Source organism: Beta vulgaris, chromosome 4 (genome assembly GCF_026745355.1).
Source record: "Beta vulgaris subsp. vulgaris cultivar EL10 chromosome 4, EL10.2, whole genome shotgun sequence".
In the NCBI taxonomy this organism is placed as follows: domain Eukaryota; kingdom Viridiplantae; phylum Streptophyta; class Magnoliopsida; order Caryophyllales; family Amaranthaceae; genus Beta; species Beta vulgaris.
Genome location: NC_079205.1, coordinates 6339338 through 6366022, shown reverse-complemented (window position 1 = coordinate 6366022; position 26685 = coordinate 6339338). Strand labels below are relative to the sequence as shown.

Sequence of the window (26685 nt, the reverse complement as noted above, 5' to 3'; positions counted from 1 at the left end):
ATTTGGAATACAACAGCCATAGGAAAATACATTTGGCAGGTGGCTTATAAAGATGATGTCTTATGGATCAAACGAGTGCATTGTGTATACATTAAAGAGGAAAACTGATGGGAGTATACTCCTCCTGTCTCTTGCATTTGGGTGCGGAAAGCCATTTGCAAAACTAAAAATGTGTTTATAATTGCTTGTCAGGATGACAAATGGCTAAATGGAGACAAGAAGTACTCTGTTAAGGAGGGTTATAAGTGGTTAAAAGGGCCACAGGAAACATTTATTTATAGCATGGATGTTAATGACGGTAAAATTGAAAACAAGAGATTCTTTGTTAAATGTTGGAGTGTGTCATAATGATCTATGTGAGATGTGTAATATTGAAGTGAAAACCTGTCAGCATGTGTTCTTTAGATTCCTCGGTATTTGTAGGATTTGTCAGGCGATCATGAGATGGATTGACATCACAATGAGCAGTAATGAGAATGTGTGTATCATCTGGAAAAAGTAGGGGAGGAAATTCAATTCAAAGGTGTGCTATGTTATCCTCTCTGCTATGGTTTACTTCATCTGGAGAACGAGATGTCATGCTGTGTGGAATGCTGCAGTCAGGAAGCCTAATGTGGTTGTACAAGACATTCATCGACGCATGTTCTGAGTAGAGTTAGAAACTTCATAGATGAGAAATGGTTTGAGGCAGATATGAGTTGGTTTAAACATCTAGGAGTTGAATGTATGTAGTGTGTTTTATTTTTTGGTAGTTGTTTGTTTTGGCTTTAAAGTGTTGTTTTGTTAAAGCCTTGGTGGTGTGTTGTAGGTGGTACCGATTAAACTCATAATGGCCCTTCTGAGTGCGAAATGCTATTTTATGGGTATCCTCGGGTCTAACAAGAATTTAGTGATATCCCGCCTTCAAATCTAACTTTGTTAATATTACAGGCCCATGTAATACAGCTAAGAGTTAATGAATTACGGGGATGGGGTATTTATTCGGTACGGTCTACTTGTTAACCGCCCGATAATCCACACAGAACTGCCACGGCCCATCTTTTTCTTCACCAATACAACCGAGCTAGAGAACGAACTTGTCGAATGCACTATGATTTTAGCAGCCAACATCTCCTTAATGAGCTTCTGAATTTCATTATTTTGAAATTACGGATACCGGTAGGGAAAAACACTTATGAGTTGCTTCCATCCTTGAGTATGATGGTGTGTTCATTCCCATGGTGGGAAGGCAGACCCTATGGAGTGGAAAAAACCCCATGAAATTCTGTGAACAATTTCTCCAACATCTGGTTGCACCTCACGTTGTCCTTTTTATTCTATTCCCTCTTCACTTTGCACTTGATTGACTTCTACCTAGAATCCTCTCCCTTCACTCTATAAGGAACGTATCATGGCGTGTAAGAAACCCTTGATCAAGCCAAAATTGGATCTCCCTTAAGACAGATAACTGTCCCTCCACCTTATAGTTCATAATCTGCATTTTCCAGTTATTCACTACAACATACACTAAGTTTTTCGAGCCACTGTACCCCAAGAATGAAGTTAGAGTTCCCTAGTTCGAGTGGTAAAATATCCTCCTGCACCTCCACATCTCCATTCAACACTACTCGAACTTGCTTACATATTCCCGAACCTCTAATAGCCTCACCATTTCCCAACGAGACTCCAAATCCTCCAAACCCCATCACTTGGATGCCCAACTTCTCTACCGTGAGAAGTGAAATAAAGTTATGGGTAGCTCCGGGATCAATCATCACTATTACCTCATAATCTCCAATTTTTCCTACCAATTTCATCGTTTTAGGACTAGAAAGGTAAATCACATAATTTAAAGATACCTTAGTGGATAAATCCGCCGGTGGAGATAGCAGTCGCCCAACCTTTACTTCCTCTTTTAGCCCGTTGATTAACTAACTGATTAAAATATTCTCCGGGATTCGCTCCAAGGGAGCAGCCATCTCTATAAACCTCTTTCTATACTTTGGTACATTGGTTGTTTGGTTTGTCGCCAGCCAGCCACTACTGTTCATAAAATGAACCGGCATGCTCTGGTCGGAATTGTCGCAAGACGAAGGTTTTTAGGTCAGCCCACAACCATTTGTGGTGTCTTTTGTTCTCCCACTGCCACTGGCGAAAGGCATCTCCCTTTATTGCCACCACAACGACCTATAACCTCTCTTCCTCCGACAAGCGGTAGAACGAAAAATAATATTCCACTTCTAAAATCACTCCGCCTGACCCCGCCCATGAAAAATCAGTGTGTCTAACTTCCGGTAGCGCCAATTACTACCCCTGGTCCATTTCCTCAGTTGGGTCCACCTTTGGCTCCCGGTGAAGCCCCCATCAATTGCATGGAACCCTCCAAACCCCTCGAGCCCTCCATTGTGTCCACCAAAGTTGGCTATATCGGCGAAACGGGGATCATTAGCTTGAGGACCACAAGACCCTTCGAGTCCACATTATGACCGCCAAGAGTGGCCTATGTCGGTGAAATGAGAATCAGCCTCCGTCTGAATCTAGTTCTGGAGGTTAGAAACAACCGTCCGAATTTCTTCCTGAAATTTCAGTTAATTCTCCCTCAACTGATTGACCTCCACCCCTAGATTCTTTTTGGTTCGCCCTAACCTCCCCTCCAATCGAATCGCAAAGGGCTTCAAGTCTTCTCCTAGTTTATTTAACACGTTAGTGTGTCCCTCCTGGATCTGCTCCATCAAGGATTACCCCATGGATGCGATCAAAACAAAGATTGCTCTCTCCATTGCTGCGTCCTCCTTCTTCGAGATTGACTGCTCGAGGTTAGTCAACCTTTCCTCTACTGGATCCAACCTTTGTGAAGCGTTTAAGGGTGCCATGATCGGTGCTCTTATACTAGTTGCAATGCTTTTGTTACCACCGGGCAGATTAATGTTCGAAAATGGCTAAACAAACACATAAGGTAAAGTAGGAAGGGTGATTGATTCAATAGCAAAGTGAGAAAACAAGATAAATGAGCATTTGAGAGGCCCAGTCTCTCCCAACTGCAATACTACTAAACAACGACTCTCTGGATGATTTTCTCACTCCTCTCTTCCCCTTTTATTCTCAATTCCCACGCACTCTGATAACTAAAGACACCTCACCCTTTTCCCTAACAGAATGTCAGGTTACACTCTTTCTCCCACTCATCTTGAAACCTCATAATATCGATCTTATAATAGAATACATAACTAATCATTCTCTGTGCTACCCCCCTCTTGCGTCTAGCATACATGAGCTTGACAAATGGCCTGATAGTGCGTTGCACTAATTTGAGATGAAAATAAGGACATGAAACCGTCTTTCTATCTAGTTTTTCAACTTATATTCTTTTTATATATCCATAAAGAGTTTCTAAAAGCTACTTAAACAAATAGTTTTACCAAAGCTGTCTTGCATTCAGATAACTTATAAGTATCAAATCTTACATTTCAGTTGCTTTCTTTTTAGTTTCAACTACTTTATCATTTCCTGATGTAAAAAAATATGTACTTATTATTCTCGCCTGACGACACTAGCTGAACATGTATGTTACAGTATAAAAATAATGGGAAATATAACAATATAATTAACTAAATTAAAGAAAATGAATATATAGTATGAGTAAATTATAAATCAGATGAAGAATATAGGTATCTCTACTCTATAGTACTTTGTTTAGACCTGAAAATGCATAGAAAATTGAAACGACATAAAACATATAACCAACAAACTCTTAGATTTTTTTTTCTCACATTTTGCTAGTATATTCTCAAACCCATCAATTATGTACATGCAAAACCTGTTTTCATTTTACAAAAAGAAGCATTTTGATAGTATGTTCTCAACCTAAACCTCATAACTCATCAAATCTGTACATGCAAAAATTCATCGTTGAAGATTTAATACTTACCCAATCAGGGAGTTCATCACGTCGCTTTGCCAGCAAATTCATGGCCGTTTCACCATTCTTGTCCTTTGTATCCCAATCAATATCAGGAGCCCCTAGCAACAGTTCAACGAAGACGATGTCTGCTCGTTCAATGGCTCTATGCAATGGCGTTGCATCATCTGAATCTCGTAAATTCTTAAGCTGCCCGATCAGTGGAATGTCAAGTAATGTCTGGTATTGCTCTCTAGTTTGTAATCTCATGTGGTGTAGTGGTGTATTTTTTTGTTCAACACAAAGCTTTCCAAAATCATAACAGCTGTTCATGAGCACGAGAAAAGCATCCATATGGCCACTTTTGCAGGCCTCAATCCAAGCATAGGGGGCATTATTCCTCATATCAAACGACTTTAAGATCCAACTGATGAGATCTACGTTACCTTTTGCTGCTGCATAATCAAGAGGTTTCTTCCCGTTGATATCCTCCATGTTCATTAAATTTTTATCATAAGGGAAGTCAATCAAAATTTCAAAAGGACCTGGTAGTATGAAACAGAAGGACTCTAAAGTTAATTAATGAGAAAAATAATTTCAAGATTTAGTCTTTGATGAATTCATGGGATGGGATCACATTATTTTATGAATAGTAAGGGTGGGTAGGATCAAATCGACAGGATTGGATCGTAGGATCATGAATACAACATAGGGTAAATTAAATTAGTCATAATTATGCTATGTTGTAAGAAGACTCATGTTAAAACTTTCCACACATCAATAATGACATTCGTCATTCCTGAATGGTGATAGTAGTTTAATACTCTAAGATTCAAGTAACAATGACCAAAATTTAATAGGAGAAAGATAATATTTGTAATTATTTTATATAGAGTCGCATCGTACAATTATAGGATTGTGGAATCGTGTTATGATCCTACCATGTGAATTTTGGTAGTTGGATATATATGATCGAAAGATCCTATCAAATTAAGATTCTACGTAGAATCCGGGTTGAAAAGGTAATTCCGGATCATAGAATCGTAGGATCATAAGGTTCGGATCAAAATTTTAATTAATAACATTGGATGGGATAATTATATGAGGTACTTGTAGCATTGATTTGCTGAAACGTGAGAACGACGAACGTTGGACCCCACACATCTGATATACTATCATACTCCCTCTGTTTCTTTTTAATTCCTACTTTGTGTTATGCACACGAGTTTATGGAATGTCACTTTTAAACTTTTTGAAGGGTACTTTTTGACCCATTTAGTGTAAGATAATGGGAAAAAGTGAAAAAAATAGTACTTTTTGGTGGAAACAGAGAAAAACAAATAATAATATTACTTTTTGTCTGCCAAATATCTCAAATAAGGAAAGATTAAACAATGTAGCAATCAAAAAGAAATAACCATTTAAGAAAAATGTAGCAATACAAAAAAAAATGGAGGGTGTACAACTACAAAGTTTTCTGGTGTGGTAGATAGTCATAAAATGATGTATGGTGGACCTCTGGGTGAGTGATTCTATGCAAAGGCGATCTGAAGAAATTCTTATTATCACGAGAATCCCGAAAAGAGAACCCCAAAACAGAATTTAAAAAATAAAATGATGTATGTATCGGGGTTAGGTGGTGACATTCGCAAGTGCTTTCTTATTTTGTCGTGTTCTCTATATTTTTTTTCTATTATTTTTCCTGACATCTCTAATGATAAACTATTATATTTGTCTTTATTATAGTATTTTATGTTTAACTTTCTAATCATTAATTCACAAATTTTAATATTAAAATGCAACTTTGGTTATATTTAGGTAACTATAATTATTTTAAGGGTTTTTCTAACCTATGCACCTAGTGCAAAGGTTAAGCCTTATCTATTATTAAACAAATTGATTAACTAAAATACTATATCTTCCCTATAATTATGCTTAATAGTTAGTTTCCTTATTAATGTATATTTTATGTTTTCTTTTAATCAAATCAAAATTGTAATTTATATATATTTAGCATAATTGTAGGAAGGATATTATATTTTTAGTTAATTAATTTATTGAATAGATAAGGCTTAACCTTTGCACTAGGTGCATAGGTTAGAAAAGCCCTTATTTTAATGGTAATTTTTACTTATTTGGGTAACTTTGTATATTCCAAAGGTAAGTAGTATTATTTCAGCATAGCCAAGATAGAATAAGCTCAAATACCTTTATAAGCTAAAAGTCTCAGTGTACGTGAGTCCACTATTATGGAGCAGTTAATGGATCAAGGTCGGCTTAGTTGGTTGGAGACCCTCCTTTACCTTGTGACAAGGGTTCGATTCTTATCCCTTGCAAAGCGGGTTCTCGAATTTCTCCTCACCACTTGTACAAGGGATGTTCATCTTACCTTAAAAAAATATCGGTTTTTTTCACCAAGTAACCGCAAGTTTTCAGAAAATTCACGAGGCACCTTCGCACTTTTGAAAATACACGGGTACCCCTCATTTTCACGATAATATACCCAAATTCCCTTAATGACTAACAACATTAATCGTCGTTAGTCATTAATCCTAATTTATGTTTTCAATTTAATTAACCCCTAATCCTACCTCTAACCCTAACCCTAACCCTAAACCTTCTAACCCTAATCACCCGCCCCCACCATCCCACCACCTCCATCCCCCGTAGCCCCCACTCCCCCACCCCCGCGACCCCCACTCGATTACGCACCCCTCTCCACCCATATCGATTTTCGCGACCCCCCCACTCGATTACGCACCCCTCTCCACCCATATCGATTTTCGTGGAAGTGGAACAGTCCAAAACCCGTCGATTTTCGTTAACGACTAATCGACATATCGTGGTGGTGGTGAGTGGGCCCTGAAGTATTGTACGAGTGAAATTGAAGGGGGTGGGCAGCTACGGGGGGGTGGGTGGAAGGGATTGTTCCGAAATCAAATGGGGGCGCAATGGTTGGGGAGGGGTGGGGGAGCAATGGCTGCGGGCGGCGCAGGGATTGGGGAGGGGGCTGGGGTGGGCCGGGGTCTGGGGAGCTAGGTGGTGGCCATCATGGGATTTTCTTTTGATGATCGTGTCGTTAACATATACTTCAATGTTTCGATCAAGCTGGTCGTTGAAGATCTTGTTCACTTTTGCTGGATATGTAGTCTCGGCATTCTTAAGTCCGAATGGCATCATTTTGTAACAATACACCCCATGGTTGGTGACGAAGGTGGTATGGACCCGATCGTGCTCCGCCATTGGAATTTGATGGTATCCGACATTTGCATCCATGAAGCTTAAGAGGGCATGCCCAGTAGTTGAATCGACCATCCTATCGATTCTGGGTAGGGGATGGTTATATTTTGAACAGGCCTTGTTCAGACCTGCGAAGTCTACGTACATCTGTCATATGCCGCTTGATTTCTTGCCCAACACAACCTTACCAACGATTTCGAGAACTGACATTCTTTTATGAAGCCTGGGTCAAACAATTTTTAACCTCGGTCACAGCTGCGGCGTTGCATCCGAGACCTCGGTGTCTTAACTACTAGCTGATTTGTCGAAACCCTTCTTTGATGTTAAGTTCATGGTACATGATTTTGGGGTCTAGCCCGGGCATCTCTGAGGCTTCATAGGCAAAGACATCTCGGTGAGCACTTGGATGATCTCTTCACTTACTTTGGGGTCCATCCTTTTGCCTACCCTTAATGTCCAGCCGAGCTCTTTGTCGATGACCACTTCTTCATCGTCCTTGGCTGGCTAAGGGAGTTCATATTGTTTAGGGTTTTTGTCTGATCTGACGCTTGGAAGAATCTTTGAGCCTGGCTCATTACCCCTGAGAAGGTTTTGACTTCGTTCTCGGTCAAGGATCATCTTAACCGACCAGGGAAAGCCCCGACATCAAAGTGACAAATGGTACAACATCTTGTAAATATGAGACCTTCAGTGATTTGTCATTGAGCCGTTTGATGTTGTCGGCTAGGCTTTCGTTCTTCTCTTAACTGACCGCCATCTGATTTGTAATAAACTGGTGGACGAACAGGTCTTCCAGCTTGGAGAAATCAGAAATGATTTCGGCCGGTAGTTTTTGGAACCAATTCAACGCCAACCCCTTTAGTGTGGTAGGAAAGTAGCGGTACCAAGTGGCTTCGCAGCTGGTCTCAACACTCATCTAAGCCTTGTATGTTGCCATGTGGTTTTCCGGGTCGGTTAGGCCCGCAAATGGTTCAAAGGTAGGCATTTTTTTTTCGGGAGAGGGCTTTCAAAATAGGTTGGCTGAACGGGATCATGAACTTGAGAGCACCATTGTTGATCCGAGGAGGAATAAGGGACTGTGCCGAGTCGTCGTTCCTCTTTTGCGGATCTTCTTTCTTGTCGAGTATGTATCGGGCATCCTGCCCTTCTCTCATCGCTTCTTATTAAGAAAGTGTCAAACGTCTTCAGTCTTTGTTCCCCCATTCCACCTTGGTGAACTCGAGGGTAGGCCTGGCAAAAGTCGACCCAACCTGACAACCCGACCCGAACCCGACCAGAAATTAGCGGGTTTGGGTTGAGATTTTCAACCCGATTAGTGAAATGGGTCGACCTGAACCCGACCTGAAAGTTAAATGGGTTAGGTTCAGGTCGAATTTTCTGACCTGAAAATGACCCGCTTAACCTGATTTGTAAATGGGTCAAAATCAGGTCGGGTCAACCTGTATAACCTAACCCGAATAATTGAACTAAAATAAATTTGTGCAACCCAAAGATTTTGGGCCCAAAAAGAAAAGAAGTGATATCAGCCCAAAAGGAAAAGAAAAGAACGCGCTAAGTTGCTAACCCTAATATATTTCTAGTTTTCCACCCCCTCATCCAGTCACTCTCTCACTCTCTCATTCCTAACCCTAAATTTCTCTCACTCTCTCTCTCTCACTCTCTCTCTCTCTCTTTCTTCTTTGCTGTCGGCGGCGGCGCTCACTGGAGTTCTTCTCCGTCTTCTTCGTTGATCTTCTTCATCTTCTTTGTGGGTCTTCTTTATTTCTTCAACATTCAGGTAATTTTTTTGTTAATTTTTAATCTTCTGTTTTTTCTGCTATTTTTCTGCTATTTTTTATGCTATTTTTTTCGTTTTTTTTCATTTCGTTTTTTTTATGCTGTTTTATTTTTTTTCTGCCATTTTATTTTATTCCGTTTTGTTTCTTCTGGTATTATTTTATTTCGGTTTTTATGCTATTTTATTTCGTTTTATTTCTTCTATTTCATTTCTTTTTTATGCTATTTTATTTCATTTTTTTATGCTATTTTATTTCATTTTCCTTTCTGCCTTTTCATTTCGTTTTTTATGCTGTTTTTTTTTTCTTTTTTTTTCCTGCTATTTGATTTCGTTTTTTTATGCTATTTTATTTTATTTTTTTCTGCCATTTTATTTTATTTCGTTTTGTTTTTTCTGATATTTCATTTCGTTTTTTTATGCAATTTTTTTCGTTTTTTTTTTCTTCTATTTCATTTCGTTTTTTTGCTATTTTACTGCCATTTTATTTCGTTTTTTCTTCTATGTTAAATGTTCTGTTTTTTTTATGCTCCTGTTTTCTTATTTGTTAAACGTTTTATTTTTTTTTTATTTTTCTGTTTTCCTATCTTTTCTTACCCTTTATTTATTTGTTTACTTTGGTTTACAGCTTCAAGGAGCAAATTGAGTTCTCATCAGAGGGAGAGGAGAAGATTTTATTTGTGAACTTGTGGTTGTCTTAGTCTAAAACATTAAGGATTTGATTTGTAATATTTTTAAGTATGAATTTGGTACTTTGTATTTAGTATTATATATGTGTTATTGCCAAGTATGAACTTGGTTAGCTAAGTTTGTTGAAATTTCATTGAACTATGCAATTGTTTTGAAGGTAAAAAAAAATCAGGTTATATGGGTTGGGTCAACCTGAAAAAATCGGGTCAAACAGGTTCAGGTTGACCCACTTACAACCCGTTTTAAAACAATTCAGGTCAAACAGATCAGGTCAGGTTGACCCGATAATTTTAGATCAGGTTAGGGTTGGTAAAGTTGACCCGAAAATATAAAACAGATCAGGTTCAGGTTAGGGGTTCTTAACCTGATTTTACTTGACCCGAACACGAACCCGACCCAACCCGACCTGATTGACAGGCCTACTCGAGGGTAGCTTCCTCGACCCTCTTCCGAGGGGACTTATCCTTGGGTGGGTAACGCCCATCTCCCTCGTGTATGGATCTCTACTAATCATGTTGGATGTCTTCCCTTGTTCTAGACCTTTGCTGGCTAGGCTGGCCATGCAGGAAACGTGAGATGTTTTCTTCCCGATGGGAGACCACTAGAACAACGACCTGCTCGTTGGGGTTTGGTAGCGGCGCCCTTGTTACAGGTTGGCCAACATCTTCATCTACTACGCTGAAGGGTCAGCTGAAGCTGAGAAGCAACTAGAGTGATATATTACGTACATACGGGTTCGAGATTAGCTTGATGTAGTTGACCTGATGGCACAAGTTGATCCTCTTCAAAGTTTTGAAGGTTCTTATTGGCACCTTCATCCCTAGGGTCAATAGATTGTATCAAAGTTTTGAAGGTAACTAAAATCTAAAAATAGGTGTTGATTCTTAAATCATCTATTGCATTATCGATCATTAATTCCGCCCTTGAAGACTTTTAGAAATTCTAATGTTGATTCCCAAATCTGAAATTAATTCCACCATTGGTGAAATTTGAAGCTCCAATATTTGATTTTACTCATATGAGAGAATGAGGAAAACTTTTACCCAAACGAGTATACTTTTTCACCATTTTCTCAAATGAGCATAAGTTTTGGTCATTTCAGAACTGCAATATTGATTTCAAATGTGAAACTAAGTCCACAATTGATGTAATATTTGTTTTTGCCATTGATCAAGTCCAGCTTTCTTAAATCATATTTATAGTTCGTTATTTTTGTCGGCCACAATGACAAAGAAACCATGAGGGAGAGAGAAATATTTGGAGATGAGAAACAATCGAAGAGGTAGATTTAGAGGAAAGAGAAAAAAGGAGGTATGAGTGCCAAAAAGGAGGTAGGGTGGCACTTGTTTTCTCACTCCACAAGTTTTTAGGCTAAGCTCATAAAGGAGGAATACCTCTTCAACAAGTCTTTTTTTAATACACTCCAAAAAACCAAGATTAAGATATTTGGAGAAGAGTCATTGCACAAGACTAAGATATGCATCCAAAACTCCAAATTTTCCTATGAGACAAATTATCCCAATAGACCCATGTGCTCTATGCAAAAACTACACTGGGACAATGGATCATATTTCCCTCTCTTGCCCACAATGAAAGATTGTTGTGGGACCTCCCACCCACCATAAAACTTGTTAAACAATAAAATCCCTACTATACCTCTATTAGAGTTCCTCGACAACATGAAGTATAAAAAGAATAATCCAAACTATTTATTCCTATTTTGGAGTATTTAGAAAGAAATAAACGACATTATTTTTAATAACGAAAACAGGAACACCCATAGAGTATTATCGTGCCCGTTTTGCTCATCAAGAATGGTGCACTCGCACAACAGTCACAACCCCCTCTATTTGCCCCATCCACCCATTGCCCCAGTTGCTTGCGAGCCGTCTCCAATCAACTCCCTAAAAATAAATTCTAATGGCTTCGTCAAAGATCCATCAGCAGCAACGGGTGTTACCATTCGTGATCACCTTAGCGACCTCTTCCAAGCCACAACTTTCAACATTGATTCGACCTTAGCTTTTGTAGCTGAAACAACGACTCTTCACCAAGGCCTAATCCTCGCCACACAACTAAATATTAGGAACAATTATATATGAAGGGGACAATCTTCTAGCCATAAACACAATCAAAGGTATCTGGCAGCTCAATCATATTTTTTGTGCAGATAATAGAGCGACTGATTGGATAGCTAATGTTGGTTACCTAGTTTCTTCTTCTCTAATGTTACTCCTTGTAATGATTCTTCACTTTCTTATATATATATCCTTGTAACTGATATATTAGGAGTTCTACTCGAGAGGAGGATCTCATAATGTTGTTTTTCTTACTATAAAAAAAGTCCCATAAACTGATAACCTATTCACTGAAAATGTCCTACTAAACGAACTTAAATATACATAAATTTATAGCATTATGCATAATCAATAACAAATATGAAAAACCGATAACAAACATTTATAAAATGATATACATGGCATAATCTCATCCCAATCATTATATATGACTAAGATGTGTTTTCAACATTTTCAAATTTTCAAGATGAAGAAATTGCACCTTATGTTGATAGGAAAAATATATCATCTATGTCTATTTATATCACTAAAATGTGTGGAGAAGAGTTGCAGGCTGTCACATGTCATCCTATTTCATATCGTAACTTGGTGTTATTTCATTAGTGAAAATGAGATATCTCTTTTGAGTGTTTCGAAAAATTCTATAAGAGGTTTTGAACCCATGACCTATTATTTGAAATGTCATGATATTACCACCAACGTACAACTCTTATTTGCAACAAATTCCAACCTTAAATACTATATCCTTTTAACTTTTTTTCCAAAAAAATTGCCAATAAGTTTGAGTGAATTGACTAACAAAATTTTGGTTCCGATACTTTCACTTTAATTGTGTCTTGAAATGGTTTAGTGTGAGAAAATGAACAAACATATTTGTAAATTGTAATATACTGATTTGCTCAAGGAGATTAAAGTGGTTCTATGTTTTTTTAGACAACAAAAGTTAGTTTTAAGAATAGAGAACTATGTTAAAAAGTACAATTTGATGATATTTAAAATGTTTCAAAAAGTACAAGGAGATACTTTAGAAATTTCTCACAAAGGAACTTTTCACTGCCAATATGTCATTATTTTTCAAGTTATAAAATATATAAATAGAAATTCTGGTAGGGAAAAAATATAATGGAATGAGGACTTGCTAGACATAAACACAATCCATGACCAAGGCTGAAACAACTAGTTTAATGGAGACATAAGGACATTTGATGTCTTTAAATAATTAAAATAACACCAGGCATCAGAAAGTAAAGTAATATGCTAAATTATGAACATAATACCACCATATGATTTGGAGCATTATGTATAGAAAATATCTATTACTATTAACACTTCCTAAACAAAAGGCCAAGCAACTACGTAAATAAACTGTAATATGAGTGCATATGAATATATGATAGGAAAAATTATTTTAAATAAGTTAACCTTTGTTCTTCTCATTTTAAGTCTATTTTTTTTATTATTCTTGATTGAATTAGGCTTGTGTGTCTGTTTTTTTTTATTGAGTTTTAACCTGTTTGTAACTTATTTAGTAGGTTACTTATGATACGTGTTACAAATATCACACCCCCACCCTCGCCTCCCTTGCATATTTTAGAAGAAGAGACATTGAAACACATATCATAAGTAACCTATAATCAAGTCACAAACAGGTTAAAATTCAATAGAAGAAAATAGACATATAAGCCTAACTCAATGAACGGTAATTAAAATGTAGACTTAAAATAGAAGGACTGCGTAAAAGTTGACTTATTTAAAACGATAAACGTTCATAAAGTACACGTGTAGTTATTTACCTGGCCATTCGGAGATAATATGAAAAATGCTTTGTCTTTTAAGACCATAAAGCGGTGACGCTGACTCTGATAAGAGTGTTCTCAAACCCACCATATGCCCAACAGCCTCATCGAGTCGGCGTTCCACGGCTAGAAAGAGTGGGCCCTTGCCATCAGAATCCGATATGAAGGCCAATCTGAAATCCGCGTCAAGCAAATAAGTTGCGACATCTTCCTTGTCATAATCTAATGCCACATATAGTGGCGTTTGCCCTTTTGAATTTCCATGTAACCATGGCAAGTTGTCTGGTTGCTCTCCATTTGATACAAATAACTGCAAGCAAGCATCCATCAGGAGTTTTACCACTTCCACATTTCCACGAATAGCAGCAGCACAATGTAGAGGGTTATCTCCCCTAATAATGTTTTTGTGGCAGAATAAATTCTTAAATTCTGCACTCCAAGTTAATAAAATGTTGCCCTCTAAAGCTAGAAAACATTTTAGCGATTCTAGTGCTTTTTCACCGTTACGCGCCCAGTGATGAAGGAAAGAATCTCCCCAAGAATCTCGTGCTTCGAAAAGTTGTGGATATTTATGAAGAAGTAGTATACCAACTTGTTCTAGAAAACCACAAATACATAAATCGGAGTCAAATCATTAATACAATTATCGAACCACGATATTCATAAACAGACATCAGACATGCTCCATCATGTAGCATTAGTAGACATGTCAATTGTCAAACATGGTAGAAATAAGAATAAAGGTTTGTCTATTTGATTCTAGTTATTTTGATGAATAAGTTATTTTAAAATAGTATAAATCTTGGAATGAATTTCAAAAGCACCATCAATCAATCAGTATAATTAATATTTAAAATTATTTAATATTTTCATTTTTAGTTATCTTATCTAACGTTTTAGAAGCGCTTATTAGCTTTTGCTTTTTTGGTACAATGTAAGAAGATATGTTACCAAAATCATGAAAGCGCGACCCAACAACAATTATAATCTACTTTCACTGCACCAAAGTGAGGATACAACCACACAAGCTAAACAAGCACTACCTATCTAGTTTCTATAGTCAAGCTTTTACACATGAGCATTTGCTCTAATAAGAACATCGATTTGAGCAATAAAAGGGCTCCTGAAAAATAAATGCACACACTTAAACTTGCTCTAATAACCATTATTGCGTAACTTAAGTGCACACACTTTTTCTAAAAGGGCTCCTGGAAAATACATGCAAGCATCTGTCTTGGCCCTAGTCACAAAGCATACACTGACTCTCCTGGCAAATTTCTACTGCCACCAACCTCTCCCTTGTTTTGACTCTGCCTAAAGCCACTAACCAAGAAATAAAGGAATGTTTATACACATTCAAGGAATTCCATACCACAAAAGTGTCACCGACTCTATCAAATTGACCCTTAATCCATTTATAGTCTTCCTTAATAGAGAAAGCTTAAGAAACATCTATCCGTTGATTGCTATTCACATTGTAAAAAGGCTTCAAAGTATCCTTCACTATACAAATACCTTTCCAAATCCAGCTTGTAGAACTAGGAGCTTTGTTCTCCCATCAATTCTCCTCCCTAATATAAATGTCATGGACCTATTTGATCCACAACACATCTTCCTTTTGGGCCACCTGCCATACCAATTTCCCCACAACAGCAACGTTCCAAATTATGCAATCTCTGATACCCAACCCACCATTCTTCCTGGGTAAACAAAACCAAGTCCAAGCAATAGGTGTGGCTTTGTTCAAGTAAACATTGCCTTCGCATAAATATGCACGACAAATCTGAGTGATAATATTTAACATACTCTTCGGAAGTAAGAAAATCTAGGCCCAATAAGTATGAAGGGTCATAAGAACTAAGTTCACAATTGCATCTCTAGCCGCATATGAAAGGTATCGATCTAGAGCTCCAATAAGTGATTCTCTTCATCATTTTATCAACTAAAACATCACAATCACACTTAGTAAGCCTTCTACAAGTGATAGGAACACCCAAATACCTAAAAAGGAATTCACCTTTTTGGGATCCAGTTACTTGGATGATACTAGCCTGCATATCCTCATTGACAATTCCAAAATACAGTGCAGTTTTATTTGGACTAGCTTCTAAACTTGATGCCAGAGCAAAAGTTTTCAAAGTTCTTCTTAATAGCAAGATTGATTAAACATCACCTTTACAGAAGAGCATCAAGTCATCTGCAAAGATAAGATGATTCAAAGACAAGCCCCCACACTTATGATGAAACTTGAAGTCCTTCGTTTCCCCCCTTTTTTTGTATCAATTGAGTGAAATATTCAATAAAATTAAAATAACAAAAAGTAAAGGCGACATGGGGTCCCTCTGTCTCAATCCTTTTTTACCTTTGAAAAAACCACAAGTACCTCCATTAAAACATAAAGAATAAGTGGGTGTAGTGATGCACATCATGATCCAGTCAATAAATTTACTTGGGAGCTTTAAACAAACCAGCATCTCCTTTATGAAATTCCAATGTATGGAAGCATATGCTTTCCTCAAGTCAACCTTAACTGTGCACTTAGGAGGCTAATTTCTTCTACTATTATGCTTCATAATATCTTGACACAGAAAAATATTGTGTAACATGATCCTACTCTCCACAAAGGCACTCTGAACTGGACTGATCAGCACATGAAGTAGTTGTTTCAGCCTAGACAAATCATCTTAGAGATGATTTTATAAACCACATTGCAACAAGCAATGACTCAATATTGGGTTACATCAGTAGGTTCATCACACATAGGAATTAAGAAAAGAATAGTAGCATTGATTTTCTTAAGTAATCTCTCTGTGTGAAAAAAATTCCAGCACTGCCTCAATCACTGCAGGGCCTATAATACTCCAAGCCTTCTTAAAAAAAACAACTAGTATACCCATCTAGCCCTGGAGATTTCTCATCCTCGATATCAAAAAGATCTTGTTTAACATAATCACCAATGAAATTCATACACAACATAGTCAAACTTAATGCCTTTCTATTTGCATTGCTGGACTCAAGTAACCCTTCATACAATTGAGAAAGGCCTCTTTTAACTCTTGTTGAAATTCAACCTAATCACCATTTATATTCTTAAGTCTATAAATGTGATTATAGTTCCTTCATTTCCTAAGGCAAGCATGAAAGTAGGAAGTATTTGCATCACCCTCGACCCTTTTAACCATTCCTAATTTACCTTCTGCTTCAAAAAAACTCATCCTGGCAACATTCAACCTCTCATACTCCTGTGTGCATTATTATTTATCCTACATATGAAGATCACTATTCTGAGGATTAGCACCCATTTACACTTGTAACTCCCTAAGTTTCTTAGAAGTCGCATCAACCTCTTGTTCAATATTAGGAAATCTGGACTTGTTCAACTCCTTTCAAGGTATTTTTGAACCTTTAAGTTTACTCACCATTCTAAACATTTCGACACCACTCACATGATGATGCCACCTTCTAGCAACAATATTATTAAATTCATAATCAAGAGTCCACATATTAAAAAACCTAAAAGATTTAGGTATTGTAATAACATGACTATCAAGCTTCACCACACATGGGCTATGGTTAGAGATACTCTCAGGCATAAAATTATAACTGGCTCTAAGAAACACCTCTTCACACTCTTCATTGACAAAGACTCGATCAATTTTTTTTAAAAAAACTGTCCAAGCCCTCCTTATTCGACCAAGTAAAAAAAAAAGGACCACTAGTCACAGTTTCATGAAGAAAGCAAGCTCTCAAACACTCCCTGAACTCCATAACTTCTTCAATAGGAATAGAAGAACCTATTCTCTCATTGACATTCAATACATTATTGAAATCTCCACCAATAATCCAAGCAATAGAAACACAACTTTTACTTATCAACGACCCCTTTCATATTCCTTCCTATCACTAGCCACACTAGCACCATACACCATAGTGAGGAAGAAAGATTCATTGGAAGCTTTATGAAAAGCTTTACAGTGAATAAACTAATCATTGAGTTCAATTATATCCAAATCAAACTAAAAAGGAATCCAAATAAGCCAAATTCTCCCTCCTATATGAGATTGATAATTTTTGAACACTCCAAGAAGCATAAACCTTAGGAAAAAATTTAGGAAAATTACTAGCTCTAACTCTAGTTTCCAAAACATCAAACAAGCCCAGGGAATGTTGATTCAACAAACATCTCAGATTCCCATGTTTATTAGGACTGTTAAGTCCTCTCACATTTCAGAACCCTGAACTATCCATTAGGATCTTGAATTACCTTCTCACCCTTCCTACTATTACTTTCCCCTTCTACTTGAACCACCAAACTGACATGATCACCCACATTCTGCTGCGAGGTTGTTCTGCCTCTAAAACTTGCACCTCACTTCCCTCAGCAATCTGCTGCTTCTTACTAGAACTCACTTTCACTACATTCTGCACAATCTCCTGAATCTCGGCTGCTTCATTCTCCTCACTATTCTCAATAATAGGAGGTAAGTTAGGCAAGGTTCCAAATGGCTTAGGAGGTAGCTTCACAGTAGCCGTCTGTTTGGCCACCCACCTTTTGTTTAGGTTAAATTTTGCTTTTTGCTAATTTGAACCTCTTTTGTCTACATTACTCAGTATTATGCCCCACACCCTTACAATCAGTGCACATAATATGTTTGCACTCATGCACAACCTTTTGATGTTGAACTTTCCCCTTTTCATTAGTAAAAAAAATCTCCTTAGGGAATAATTAATCAATCTCAATCTCCACAAGGACCCTAGCATAAGCTAGCATATCCTTCTGTGCAGTCGCTTTATATGTTCTCAGAGGTGTACCAATGAGGCTAGCAAGTCTATTCAAGGTGCTTTGTCCCCAACATTTCAAAGAAATCCAGTAAAACGAATCCATGTTGGCACTATTCTCACATCTTCTACACTCACATCCAAATCAAAAGTCTAATGTTTAATTAGTTATGACTAGTTTTCTATCCTCATGAGATCTAAATTTAACCATGTAAATTCCATTTTCAAGCATTTACTATCTTCTGAACACCAAATGTCCTGCAAACCCTCCTAATAAAACCATCGAAATTCCTAAAAGGAGGTTTGATTCCCAAAACATAACAAATCACAGCAGCACCCCAGTAATCAATTTGAGGTTGCACATCTTCCATAGTAATTTCAACCATTTTCCCTTCACCCCCCCTTCTTGCACTATTTCCACCATTTTTAGATAAATCTAACCCCTCTTCAACTTTTTCCTTTAAAAATATATATATTTAAATTAAGAGGTAACACTTCAAACCCTCAAACCCGATGCTCAAGTCATTACACACTTCTATTTAATTTTACGGATTTTTCACCATATATCCCCGATAAATTTTTTTATTCACCATATACCTTTGATGTTTTCAAAATTCACCGTATACCCCTCAATTTCTTGATAATTCACCATGTACCCTTACTGATTAACGGTTATCAACTTTTTTTATATTATTAACCCCTAATTCTGTTACTAAATCATAGTTAAAACCTATTTGAGTCGTTAGCCGTAATTAAACACCATTAAAACACAACAAATGGTTAGCTTTTCGTTAAATGTGACATTTTAATCATTAAAAATGTTAGCTCTGTTAACTTTTCGTTAGAGTTGATGTCTTGATTTGTGTGCCCATTTCTCTCCTCGATTTTCGTGCTTGAAAAAGGTTCCGTTAAGGTTTTGTGTTCATCTTGGTCCTTAAGGGTTAAACTTAACGTCGAAATTTGCAAAAAAACGATATGATATACCTCAATTTCCATTTCAGGGAAATGTCTAGATTGGCGTGCCTTAGTTTTGATGCCCATTAGATTGCTCGGTTAAGGTTTGGGAGGTCCTTTGGTCCTAATGACTCAAATTTTAGGTTGAACTTGATAGAAAAAAGGACTATAAATATCTTCTTTTGCGTGTTGTAAAACCTTTCTAAGCATGTTGGTTTGCGTGCCATTAATTTTCAACGAAAATTTTCAACACTTAACGGTAACTAACATTTTATTGCTTCATAATGTCATTTTATGACATTTATGTGATTATTGAGGGTGACCAATAGGATTAAAAAAAAATTAGTGTTACCAATGAAAAAAGCCAAAAACTAGGGATGACCAATAGAAATTCCCCATAAAATATTTATTTGTAGTGAAAATTAGGATCGTTTGAATAAAACGGGTAAGGATTCATTTTGGATCCGTTTTGAACCCAGATCAGTAGGATCTGGATCTACATCCTCAAATTTATTACCCAGTAGATCCGGCTAGGCACTGGATCCATGCCTGAAAAACAGATCTAGATCTAGATCCTACATGAGTTGGTCCAGATCCTACATGTTGGCATCTCTAATTGGAGGCTCTGCTTCCATCCACCCTTATAACAAGGGTTCAATTCCTGCCTATTGCAAAGTGGGATATCTAACTTCACTCTTATTTGTGCAAGGGATATTCATCTCACCTTAAAGAAATGTCAATTGTCAATCACGACCATTGGTTTTGATGACTTCGGGTAGGAGTGCTTGGAGGTGTGGTCTAATTAAAATCGAAAATGAATGCTTGTGACTTCGTTTATTACCAACTTATTTAAACGAATTGTTGTTCAGAAATTAAAACTTTCTTATTTTGAGTTCAGTTGGTGGTTTGTCCTTTTGTCACTACTAGTATACTCTTGGTATATTTTATTTTTATTATATCATATGAAATTTCATGCTTGCCAGTGCACAACCGTGAAAATTTTAAAAGTTAATATTTCAAAATTATGTATATTGTGATAATTTCAACAATATTATAATTGCTAACATTTATGTTTTCATATATCAGTCAGATTTTATAGGAAAAAATTAGCCTCAACACCCTGAACTATAACGGCGTGGACTCCCCTGACTAAGACTTATAGCCAAAATTCCCCAAAGTACGAACTTTGGTGCAGTCTGTACCATAAATTAGGTAGGGGGTCAAAATTCTCACTAGTAACGGGAGATTCTTAATTTTTTCATTATTTTCCATCCCCCCTTGTATATTTTACCCTAATCTTTTCACTTAAACCAAAAAAAGCACAACGAAGATAAGGGCGGCAGCACCGCCAACAACCACCATCAGCACACAGACAACAATGCACGTAGAGGAGAGCGAGAAAGTAAAGTGGCAACGTTGGTGACTCACTTGAAGGGCGACAGCAAAATCAACAGCACAAAGGCAACCCCACACGACCAAGACACTTCCGACAAGGACAACAACTCCGATGAACGAAACAACTCAGAAGAGAGAGAGAGTTGCACACAAGAGAGAATGGGAAGGGTTTGGGGTTTAGGGTTTAGGAAATTTGTTTCCTAAAGAAATTTGTGAGAAATGAAATACATGGTTTTTAGCTCAATTAGTATAGGTTGGTGATGAGTTAATTAGGAAGAAGAGATTGAGGTGACGATACGCAAAGAGCAACTCCGGCTTAAGATGAAGGAGACACGAAAACAAAGACGGAAAGGAAAGTTATGTCTTCTTTAGAATCAATTGGGGGAGAGGAGAGAGAAATTAAGAATGGGTAAAAAAAGAAAAAAAATAAGGAAAGGACAGGAATGGAAAATAATAATATAAAATTAAGAATCGCCCATAACCGGTGAGAATTTCGATCATCCAGCTCATTTATAATACGGAGTGCACCGAGGTCCGTACTTTGGGAGTGTTCTAGCTATAAGTTTTAGTTGGGGGTGGTTGGTCCACTCGTGCTATAATTCAAGGTGTTGAGCCAATTTTATAAAGGCAAAGCTACTACATTAATAGTGTAGAAAGTCAAAATGATGTATAAAGAAAGAAAAAAAGTATTTAAATAATCTAAATATTAAACCTAACAAATCTACCTGAAATAGGTTGGTTTGGCAAAAAATTTACAAGTTAACTACGTTGGGTCAATTTTGGATTCCAGCTCATATATATATATATATATTATTATATATATATATATATATAATATATATATATATATATATATATATAATATATATATATATATATATATATATATACTAGTTGCATATGCACGCGATGCGTGCGTCGACAATTTAATGTAGTTATATACAAATGGACATGTTTTTTTATTCAAAATTATTTTTATAGTGATGTAAATTATTGAGGTTCTTTTAAATTAGAGGTGAATGATTTTTAACTGTTCAATACTGTCACTGTAAAATTTGGTCGATGATTTAATAATTTTCTTTTCAGCGACTTTAGTAAAGTTCTTTAACAATTATAAATGTTAAAAAACCATATTGTTTGAAATTTGTAAATTTGAAATATTATGTTATCACGATGTATTGCTAACTTTTTTTGGTTGAAGATTCTAATTGATTTCGTTAATTGATTGTGTCAATATAGTTTGTCAAGTTATTAATGTTATTACATATTCCATTTTTGACCTACTCATATGGCAAGTTTCATTGATTCTCATTTTGCATTTTTTTATAAAAAGAAAAACATTGTTTTAAAATATTAGAGGTTATTGTAGTCACTTCAAAAGAGTCATCAACACCTCCTCCCTTACCTTATATATATACTAGTTGCATATGCACGCGATGCTTGCGTCGACAATCTTATGTAGTTATATACAAATAGACATGTATTTTTATCTAAAATTATTTTGATAGTGATGTAAATTATTGAGGTTCTTTTGAAGATGCTATTATCTTTTTACATTAAAGGTGAATGATTATTAACTATTCAATACCGTCGTTGTAAAAATTGGTCGATGATTTAATAATTTTGTTTTCAGCAACTTTAGTTTGGTTCTTTAACAATTATAGATATTAATAAACCATATTGTTTGAACTTTGTAAATATGAAATATTATTTTATCACGATATTTTGCTAACTATTTTTGGTTGAAGATTCTAATTGATTTCGTGAATTGATTGTGTCAATCTAATGTGTCAATTTATTAATGGTATTGCATATTCCATTCATATGACAAGTTTTATCGATTCTCATTTTTTATAAAAAGAAAAATATTATTTTTAATTATTAAAGGGTATTTTAGTCACTTCAAAAGAAGACACCACACCTCCTCCCTTGACTTATATATATACTAGAATTTTTTTTTGAATTTTTTTCGAAAAAGAAACTCGATTTTTTTTGACATAAATGTCAAAATTTGAACATTAGACAAACGAAGTATAATTGCTTTTAGTTGCAAAATTTGATTGGTTTAGTTTCTGTCACTTAAATCTCTCACCATTCTTTTTTTTTTTTTTATACTTCTCAAAGTTAAATTATATGAACAAAATAGAAATTTTATTGAATTTATTTATGATTTCTAATATTATAATTTCTTAGTTTATTTTTGAATTAAGTACAACACTTCATAAATTGTAAAGAAAGTACACACTTTGATTTCAAGATAATTTTTTCATATGTTGTAGTTTGTAAGTGAATTTTTAAGTTTTTGTAAAGTTTCCTCATTTTAGTAATTTGCATAACGTAAATTATGCAATTTTATGATTTTAGTTGACTTGTGAGTGATTGTTATAATTAAATTTTTGGTATTTTTATTTGAAGCCCCCCTTTGATTTGTAAGTGAATTTGTGATTTAGAATGAGAAGGGGGGTAAAATAGACATTTCAAAAGAGGACACCATTGCTCTCTCCTTCCCTTATATAATAGAGATATACTTAATTTACTTCAAGAACAGAGAAGAATTTGGGATATTTTTTACAGTGTTGGCTCGGGTATTTTCGCCGCCCGGAGTGAAACTATATTACGGGCGCTAAACAATAGGTTCTTTATACGAGTTCTATTTCCTTTTGATCATTTTCTCTACTACATTTCAACTTAATCAAAACCCGTGATTAAAAAATATGATGAGTTTCTTTTCTATTATAAACATATAATAGCATAAGTTACAAACAAATTTAAACGGTTATAATATAAAACAAAATTAGAATAAAAAGCCATGAGATTTAGAAACATTTATAGCTATCTCCAATGTGGATATTTTTGAAACGATAAGCTGATCACATCTTCCCAAAACAATGATGGAAATTTGCTGTTTTTTGTTGAATAATTAAAAACTACTTCACCGATTAATACTTTATGGGTAAAAAAGTTTGACAATGAATTTGCAAGGAAAAGTAGTTGAACTTCTATTCATCGCCTTATAATTACTTCAAATCGCCCTAATTATTAAGTAAATGTACTATTATATCCTTGGTTGTTTTACAATTCTCTCCTACCATCACCTAAAATCACTAACCACCAATCACTAGCTCTAATCCACCAACGATCATCCAACGACGACGACAACAATGTTTTCCAACGATGTAATTTTTTTTCGGCAAGGTAATTTTTTTAAACGAATTTCATGGGCTAACGTGTGTCCTGGATGTTGTGTCCATGGACGCAACATCAAAGCCAGATGTTGTGTCCATGGACACAAGGTGTGTACTGAAAGTTGCGTCCATGGACACAACGTGTGTCCTGGAAGTAACGTCTGGCTTGGACGTTGTGTCCATGTATGCAATGTCCAGGCCAGACGTTGTGTCCATGGATATAATGTTTAGGCCATACATTATTTCATGAAATTCGTTAGAAAATAATTAGCATGTCGAAATTTTGTGCTGGTCGGAATTTTGTGCTCGTCGGTGTTGATCGACAGTAATGGCGAAAATGAGAGAGAATATGAATTAGAGGAGTTAAATTGGAGTAAGAATCAAAAAATTAGCATAAGGGTATAATAGTACTTTTAGAGGGGAGTTGGGGTAATTTTAAATAATTTGGGGGCGATATTTAACAATCCTCAATAGTTGAACGACTAGCTTGAAAGAGGAGAGATAAAGAAGTCAATAAAATGATGATAGTTTTGTTTCTCCTAGAGGTGATCATGGTTCAGGCCAGGCCGCGGCGAAAAAAAATTGTCCATTCAAAATTCGGGCAGAATTTTTGTGCCCAAAGCCCGTTATTTCGAGTCAAAATTAGCGCGCTTTATGGGACAAAATCGGGCCGGGCCAAAAAATAGACTAAAAAGTCGTTTTTGGCCTGCCCAAAGCCAAAAAACTACGGGCCAGACCCAATTGCGGGCCGAAAAATTCTGCCCAAAATGGACCGGTACAAAATGATCAGCTCTATTTTCTCCTCATATCCTTGCATGTACTACTGACATTTGGGAATTGGAGTGGATACCGAAATCTTACAATTTGCTTCTTTTTCTACCATGAGAATTGAGAACTGGGAATTGCATTTACGAGTTCCTCGGTTCATCTACTATTGCCTACTAGAAACTGGTGAAATTTATTAAAAGTTGAGCAAGTAATTTTAAATGAAGTTGGGCCCGCTGAGGATGCTGACCCTGTAGACCAACCTTTTGATCCTCGAGGATTCTAGCTCATATAGTTTTGTTGTTTGAGGCTAAAAACGTTTGTGTAGAGACTCACCTGTGATTCGGTATGAGTCATGGAGAAGTGTGAGGTCTCGACTACCAAGACTGTAAGAGCAATCTGATGTCAATATTTGTAGCGCAACTCGTTCCATCCCTTTTGTCACAGCTTGGTAAAGTGGGCTTTTTCTAGAGTCCACCATGTTACAGAATTTTTCTAGATCTTGTGATAAAATATAAAGTGCAACTTCTTCATGTCCGTTCTGCATAGCCAAATTCAGAGGAGTACTTCGATTAGTAGTTGTCGCTAACCATGGCGGCTGAATCTGATTATTATCATCCAATTGAGCATCTTCAACTCTCAATCTTATTTCTGGTTCACTTGATAATTTATGGTAAGATTCGATTAAGATTCTGACAATTTGGAAATGGCCTTCCCATGCAGCTCGGTGAAGTGGGTTCCATTTAACCCTATTTTTATGACAGATGAGTGCTCTTTTCAGAGAGATGGGCAGCTGTATTTTCTCTATAACTTCAAAGATGAAGTCTTGATGGCCATTTTTAGCAGCAAGATGGATAATATTATCCTTTCCTTCGGAGGAGATAAATTGATCATCTATCCGTGCGGTATTCAGACTAGGAAGCGCTTCCTTAAGCAAGTCTATATTTCCTGTTGCTGCAGCTTTGTAGAGATTTGAATCCATTTCCGCGGAAATTATTAGCAGCTTCTTACTTTTTTTTTTTTTTTTTTTTGCTTCGTTTTTTGAGGGGACTACATAGCAATTAGCATCTTAGTCTTGCGAGTTGTGAGTTTACTAGTGAATAATGAATTATTAGCAGCTCCCTGAGATGATGAGTATGTGACAATTTAATTTTGTCGTTGCTCGTCCACTAGTTTATATATATAATATAATACTCTACACACAGCTGGTCTTCTTCTTAAAATAATCATCGGATCTGGGAAAAAAGTCCCAAACTAACATATTTCCCCTCTCTCTTTTTTTAATATAGTAGAAGGTGTTAAAGATAGGCATTGACTATGTCAATATCCATCCCACTTTTGAGAGCTTAGTCTTCGATATTCTTAAGTTGATATTTACGTTGTATAGCTACTTGTTATAACGGATGTGAGAGGGAAACAAATAACGAATTCAAAAGTGATAAAAACAGACACCAGAATTACGTGGTTCACCAATTTGGCTATGTCCACGGCAGAGAGATAATATTTTATTGATGATGATGACCTAAGGAATACAGAGTTACAGATGTTATATATAGACTATCTTAGTCGCATAAACGACCTAAGGGTAAATCGGAAATTTAACCCGTCTAATAACAATTAATGAAAACACGAGTCGCAATCTATCCACACAACCGCGAGTCGAGGAATTGGCCGCGAGTCGCGGTCAGCTCTCATCAGCTCTTCGTAAAACGATCATAACTTTCTCGTTTCTCAGCAGAATTGGGCATATGACCTATCGTTGGAAAGATCTTGGAACAAGCTATCACCTCCAATTTGAATCACATCAAAACCATTTATATATTGAGATATATGTGCATTCAAAGTCAGCCTTATGTCATTCCTTCTTCACGCATTCTACCAAACACCTTCAAGCTAAGGCACCATTCAAAGCACTATTCTTACACTACTATATCTCGTACGGTATTCTCCTTAGTCCTCAATCTCAAAAAGTGAACATTCATATTTCGAGGGTGAACTTATGAAGGATTTTATGCGTTGGTGGAGGTATGCTATTTCAAAACTTTCTTTGTTCTTATGTCAATTTATGCTAATTATGTTTGCAATAAATGTAATTTCTAAAATTTAGGGTTTGCTAGTTAACTTCAAGTTTAACAATAAATGCAATGTTGTA

General features: G+C 36.3%; 1 protein-coding gene across 1 annotated transcript; it reads right to left on the bottom strand.

Annotated features, from left to right (window-relative positions):
* Window positions 1-3844: 3844 nt before the first annotated feature.
* Window positions 3845-25515, bottom strand: LOC104907152 (uncharacterized). The gene is made up of 3 exons (XM_057393932.1): window positions 24870-25515; window positions 13453-13884; window positions 3845-4422 (listed from the first exon to the last, which is right to left on the bottom strand). The coding sequence occupies exons 1-3, from the start codon at window positions 25513-25515 to the stop codon at window positions 3851-3853; spliced, it is 1650 nt and encodes a 549-aa protein (XP_057249915.1). The 3' UTR covers window positions 3845-3850.
* Between the last annotated feature and the right edge of the window lie 1170 nt (window positions 25516-26685).

What these genes read in the sequence shown, in the direction of transcription:
- LOC104907152 (XM_057393932.1), bottom strand. Translation starts at nt 25,515, where the DNA reads ATGGATTCAAATCTCTACAAAGCTGCAGCAACAGGAAATATAGACTTG. An exon ending in TGACTCATACCGAATCACAG is followed by an intron (nt 13,885 to 24,869) that starts GTGAGTCTCTAC and finishes CTTGGAGTGCAG; the next exon opens with AATTTAAGAATTTATTCTGC. An exon ending in TATTATCTCCGAATGGCCAG is followed by an intron (nt 4,423 to 13,452) that starts GTAAATAACTAC and finishes TCATACTACCAG; the next exon opens with GTCCTTTTGAAATTTTGATT.